This window comes from Chondrus crispus, genomic scaffold (genome assembly GCF_000350225.1).
Source record: "Chondrus crispus Stackhouse genomic scaffold, scaffold_23, whole genome shotgun sequence".
In the NCBI taxonomy this organism is placed as follows: domain Eukaryota; phylum Rhodophyta; class Florideophyceae; order Gigartinales; family Gigartinaceae; genus Chondrus; species Chondrus crispus.
The window spans coordinates 550689-557046 of NW_005179131.1; the positions used below are offsets into that span (position 1 = coordinate 550689).

The 6358-nt window shown below is 47.5% G+C and overlaps 2 protein-coding genes across 2 annotated transcripts; both read right to left on the reverse strand.

Annotated features, from left to right (window-relative positions):
- Positions 1-2446: 2446 nt before the first annotated feature.
- CHC_T00004415001 (hypothetical protein) lies at positions 2447-3673 on the reverse strand. The gene has a single exon (XM_005716250.1). It carries the CDS (start codon positions 3671-3673, stop codon positions 2447-2449), a length of 1227 nt encoding a protein of 408 aa, XP_005716307.1.
- Positions 3674-4133: 460 nt separating this feature from the next.
- Positions 4134-5768, reverse strand: CHC_T00004416001 (hypothetical protein). Its single transcript, XM_005716251.1, has one exon. The coding sequence runs from the start codon at positions 5766-5768 to the stop codon at positions 4134-4136; it is 1635 nt and encodes a 544-aa protein (XP_005716308.1).
- Positions 5769-6358: the final 590 nt, after the last annotated feature.

A 6358-nucleotide genomic window follows, 5' to 3' on the forward strand; every position in this document is an offset into this window, starting at 1 on the left:
GCTCTCCATGTGCCGTAAGTTGCTTGCCGAAGTTGTCCGCCTATATTGCTTTAAACACCCCGAGTAGACCATCCGGGGCCCCTCATGTCATTCAATCTGGAGTCCCCCCCCCCCCCCCCCCCCCTCCCCTTCCCCTGCTCCCAACGCCTGAACCTCTCGTTTTACTAATTCTTCTCTCTGTGCGAATACGCTGACGGTAGGAGCATGAACAACGAGATCTTTTTTGCTTATATGTAAATGATTCACCCTGGTCTTCTCACGCGCAGGCGTCGTGTCGCAGAGCAGTGTTAAAATTAACTAGATTCCCAAATTAGGTAGAAGCACCTGGAAGAATACCACGGAAGGAGAGATGAGGCATGCAGATCATGTCATAAACCGTTGGCCACATCTGCGTAGCCACTTCAACAGGAAACCGACATTCTAAAAAAGCTTCAGGCCACGGTATGACCAATTTTCTTCCCGTGTGTTCCAGATAGCCTTTATGCGAACCCTCGCGAAACTGAACAATTTACTACTGCTGCCAATGTCGGAAACGGAGCCATATCTCCGTCACTCCTTGATTTTCATGACAGTTTGATAAAATGCATCGGCGCGACGAAGAAGAATCCATAGCACAAAAAGTTGAATGTTGAATCAGTGTCCTTTTGCCTGCTCATGGCATCCATACTTGTCACGGGTTCGGTAAACCCGTTCTCAGAGCCGATCATCTCTTCGAACGAAAGGGAGGGGTTTATAAAAACGATTGATCTCTGCATTTAACGTGTACAAGGCTACAGAGTGAATCATCAATGCGACTCTTCTCTGTATACCACTTCTTCTTTCCTCAAACGTTCAGATTCCCTTCCAGAGGAAAATTTCAATGTATCTGTAAAAAAGGGCCGGCTCTATGCATAAGGAATGACGAATAAGGGACAAGCTAAACCTAGATTTTCTATGAAGCTTTCACCTGAACTGCTACACGTACTGCACTCTCATGGCATCTTTTAGCTCAGTCATAATATGATAATAAAATTGCTGTTCATATTATGAAGAGCAATTTTATTCAGAAGAACTTACGGCGTACAAACTTTGCACATAGTCACATGAAAGACCAAAGATATTGATGGCCCTATTAAGTCTCTCGTGAAGTGCTGATGCTCTTCTGTCTAAATTAAAGGCATACTCAGTCTTGTTCAGAATTGTTATTTAGATCACTTCGGGCTATGAAAAGACTCAGAATCACACTCTAACTAGCACACTATTGTGCCCCTCACGCTAGGATAGGAGATGAAACATAAGCGCTCCGACGTATCCATTAAAATTTCAGAGAGAAAACTGGTACTTTTTAACTCCCTCCAAAAGCTGACAATGGGAGTGCAATACAATATCGGGGCACTACAGTAAATGAGCATCCATGTTTTTTATGGTTTTGCTCTTCTTCGAGAAGACGAATTTTTTGGATGATAGAGGGTCACTATAGAAGATCTACTGACTAACAGACACGAATTATATGCAGAGAATGAAAGGTAATGAAGTGTTGAGCGTTTTTTATATTTGGGCGATACCCTCAGCCTTCAAGATTTCCATTTTGTTGAAGAGTGTGGGGAAACTCATTTCATTCGATTTCTGGTGTATGTCTTTTTTCATCATTTTTTTCATCATTTTATTTTCTATTTTTCTACTGATAGCTAGTAAGCAACGTTTTCCGTTTCGCGACAATAGCGGTGCCTGCCGTCGAAACTTATTTTCAAATTCTTTTGTATATACCTAAGATTTTGATATACAAACTGGATTAAAATGTGGAAGCATCATATTGGTTTAAGTGTATTTCGTCTTTTTGTTGTTGTTGGAAGATCAGGCGGTTTCAAGTATTCTTTTTGTTTTCTCGTTGCTCCTTGTTTTTTTGGCATATCGAGCGAGGGAAAACGAATTAAGACGAATCTTTAAAGTAATTGTGGGCTGAGTGCTCTACTAGCCAGGTCAGTCATACAATAAGTCCAAAAAGTATGTCGCAGAGGTAAACGTCCATTGTTTGAGGTTAGAACTTTAAAAGATACAGTACGCTGTCGTCTCAGACGACCCGATTTCTTTGCAATTACGTTGGAAAGTAATATGTAAAAAATACTTTGAGAAGGGGCATGTTAAATTCGTCTTGCTCTTACCTTCAAAAGTTTGTCAGCTTTGCCAGCAAATATGTCGTTTGATGGCTGAGCCCTGCTGAGTGTCGTAAGTAGCTTTCGCAATGTGCACGGAATTCTACGAATAACGTGAATTACATGAAACACCACAGGGGAAATAATGAAATGGGACGAAAAGGGCTCTCGTACATCTGCATGGATGGTGCTTTAAAAAAAGAGCTTCTGTCGCGTTTCACGGAAACGTGACAGCTCAATGTCAAGGAAGCATACAAAGCATTGTGCGCATGGATTTGATCACATCCTGAAGTAGACTAAGATATGGTCTATTGTTAGAACTCATCGAAAAAGTAGTCAAGACCTTGCCCTAATTCCCAGATAGCAACACCTCCGCATCCTACATCGCGCAAAAGGGCTATCCGCTGTGCAATGCTTGGAATGGAAGGGTAGAACACGACATGTTGTTCTTCTTCCTTCTGATATACAAACGCATGTTCTCCAACACCATCCGACCACAAGAGTTGCGGGCGATGCTCCTTCAACAGGGCAATGACTTCATGTCCTACGATATGCCTGTCAGTAGAAGCGGCGCCTTTGGGGCTGCTCTTCAAGAAGTCCAAACCGTAAAAGTTAAACCCCACAAGCAGCTTTTCACCAAGACTGCACTCCCTTGCTAGGTAGGTCGCAACTGCCCTCACCCACGCAATCGGGGCCATTGGTCCTGGCTGAGAACCTGGAACCGAAAAGTCGTAGGTCATGACTACAAAGAAGTTGAACGCAATTTTCAGCTTTGCAATGTCACTCGAATTAACCTGACCAGCGCTCTTCCGACTGCTATACGGTGGGAGCACTAGCACTGTGCGAAGGTTGGCATCTTTTCTAAGATTTTCACCGAGGGCCATGGCAAGCATGATAAACTTGTCTTTTTCCTTCCCACTTAGAGCCCCTGTAGCTAAAAGCGCTTGCCAGATTTCTAGAACAACGCCTTGGAAGCCACCCTTTGAGCACATCTGAGTAATTCTTGCGACCATAGGACTGGGATCATCGCTCAATTCACGAAAATCATCCAGACTCCACTTGTGAGCTTCGAAAAGAATGCGGGGGTAAATTCTGGCACCGGCTTTGGAAAGGTCCGCGTAGAAATTTTCGTCAAAGTCGTGGCCACCGGCCAGCCCGTCGGGATGCATTTGCCACGTGACTGGGGAGACATCATCTAGGCGTCCACGAGATGCTTGGCGTACAGCGACGTCTTTTCCACCCGCGTTCCACGGCGTGACGAAGCCGAGCACGTTCAAGTCTTGGAATTTGCGCGGAGTGTCGTCGTTGTTTTGATCATGAGTTGCAATGACGTCCTCGGCAGTCCAGTTGGAAGCCGCCTTGCATCCGTCGCTTCCTGTCTGAGATCCATGCACTGGCGGCAATGCCAGTGATGAAACCAGGACGGTTAGAAAGGTAGCGAATAATGCTCGTCGGTTGCAGAGTCTTCGCTCTGTTTGGCTACGTACTTGCATGCTGTCGTGTTTCCAAGCCCACGGCATTGCCGTGCGTGGAAAGTTCATGAATGGCTGATAGGATACATGGACGGGCTGCCACATCGCAAGGTCATCGAGCCTCCCTCTAGAATCCATTGCTGTTCAATTGTGTGCGGACAAATCATGGCTATCCACATGGTGATTATCAATTGATTGTTTCCGGCACCAGACTTGGGGCCAAGACCGTGTCTTGGCTTCATATCATCGCTGGCTAGTCTCGGCTCCAGGGATCCCAGTGCGCAGAGTTTCCCCCTCTAGTAGACACTAGCCGTTCCGTTCACCCAAGGTCACATTTGGACATTGGTGTCAAGATCCATCCAGCATGCGATACCTAAAAGGCCGTAAGCAAGGAAGAAACAAGAATTCCTCAATTCAGTCTCCAATCCAAGTGCGTGTACGGCAAGGTACGTTCGTTTACGATAAAGACGAATGCGTTTTCCTTTAATCGCTGCAGTGGCAAGGCCCTGAAAATCTGTCCGGACTGTTATCAGATTTTCTGGATGGACGGACCCATGCCCGTAAACTGTGATTGCCAAATCTCATCTATCATCGCGAACAGCTTTTGTGACATGAGAACGTTTTCTTCTCTATACTTCGGAATCAAATCAGATTCAGTCTTAAGAGCATCCCGAGCCGACTTGAGGTACTGAAACGAATCGCCGATGTCGCCCTGAATCTGGCCGTCCCATGATGGGCGCAGTAGCGACTCCACAACAGTTGGAACGACGCTGACTGTCCTTGATGGGTTTGAACGAGTCTTGAGCACGCATTTTTCTCCTATCACTGGCGGACGTTCGCATGCTAGCATAAGCACGTCGTACAAATTCCCCTTGGCATCTCGAACGCGAATCACTTGTTTATCTCCTGGCACAGAACTTTTGTGCCACTCTTCAGAAAACTTCATTCGTGGAACACCAGAGATGCTGGATAATTTAAAGACGCATCCCAAAGCTGGAGTTTCCCTGCATGTGACGAGATGTGTGCCTACCCCGAGTGCAGATATCCTGTGCTCCCTGGAGCGAATATCTTCTAGAAAGTCTACAGTTATGTCATTGGTGACGACAATGGACAACCGTTTTATCATTACGAGGTGGTGATCTGTTGATGGTTTACAGATTGCCCCGTACTGACTTGCTAGGGAAGAAAAAAGCTCATGCACTCTTAAAGAAAGCGCGACAAGATCCCCTGAATCAAGTCTGACACCCAGTGCAGATAACCCGTGTTCCGAAAGTACCAAAGCGACATACATAAAGTTTGGGACACCAGATTTAAGAGTGCTGTAAGTATCGACGAGGGCGGAAAAGGAGGAGGGGTACGCTGCGGCATAGGCAATGAAAGAGGCTAACTCTCCATCTGAAGTACAATGCTCCGAGCCCAGCAAACGTCGCACTTCTAAGACACGGGTCGCAAAACGCTGAAAATCAAGATGGGAACCATCAGGCTTGTGTATTGACGCAGTGATGCGGACAATATCCTCGATTCCGTGGAAGCTCTGAACATAGGCATGAGCGTGGGTTCCTTTGACAGGAATTCCAAATTTGAAGCCAGCTGCAACATTACTGGTGGCATCAAAGCCGCCTAGGTAGCAGTATTTTGAGGCGGTGAGGGCGCCATTGGGGCCCTGAGCACGCCTGAGACCGAACTCGAGTAGGAGAGTTTCCGGGCCTGCAGCGATTCGGAATCGATGGGCGTTGGTGGCGACCAAGCTTGCGTAATTTACCAAGTTGAGCAACGTAGTCTCGAGGAGCTGTACAACGGCAAGCGGGCCGGATACTTTCATTAATGGTACATTAGGGTGGGCTATGGAGCCTTCTCTGAGGGCATCGACGCGAACTTTGGTGCAGTCGAGGGACTGGAGCCATGTGAGGAAAGCGGGATGGCAACCAGGGATGACGGTGGAAATATAGCGAATGTGGTCTGGTTGAAAGCGAAAAGAGGCAATGAAACGAATGGAGTCTTGAAGACCGGCAAAGACGATGAAGGAGCCGCCAAACGGGGGCTGGCGGTAAAACAGGTCAAAGGTGGTGAAGAGGTGGTGGCGACCTGATTTCCAGTAGGCGTATGCCATGGTGAGCTGGTACAGGTCTGTCAGCAACGGAGTGACGACCTCAGTACACGCCATGCCGCTGTGCACGGTGTGGTCTTTCATGGTGTCTTTCATGGTGGGTAAGCATGAGGAGTTGATGGCGGGATCGACCATGGTAGTTTGGTATTGTAGCGAGGGCTAAATTAAATAGGTGAGGGGCATGGGAGAGGGAGTTTCGGGAAATGCTGTTCCGTGAGCAATGAGTGGGCGACAAAGGGGGGACATCGCAGGGACGTTGCGTTGACGCGTTGTGCAAAGTTGAGTGGGCGATGGCAGCCTCTGGGGACGACCAGATTGTTGCCCGTCCTCACCTGTGTTGATCTCGATTCGATCATTTAAATTACCGTTGCTACTGTACCTGTACGTATACCGTTAACAGAAGCCCTTGGATTTTGCATTTCGGGAAACACTTGTTCACCCACAGCTTCTTCTACCCTTCCAATACCCGGGTAGAAGAAATAAGAGCCGACGCATCCTGTGCCTTCCTCCACGGGTTCTACCCTTCGAAGGGTACCTCCGCCCGAGAGTGTGCGAGGAGATCACCTCAACTTAACTGTTAAACACTTGCTTGCACCGTAGCTTCCTTCGCATGACCCCCCCCCGCACCACGTACACAGCACTCACCC

What these genes read in the sequence shown, in the direction of transcription:
- CHC_T00004415001 (XM_005716250.1), bottom strand. Translation starts at nt 3,673, where the DNA reads ATGAACTTTCCACGCACGGCAATGCCGTGGGCTTGGAAACACGACAGC.
- CHC_T00004416001 (XM_005716251.1), bottom strand. Translation starts at nt 5,768, where the DNA reads ATGGCGTGTACTGAGGTCGTCACTCCGTTGCTGACAGACCTGTACCAG.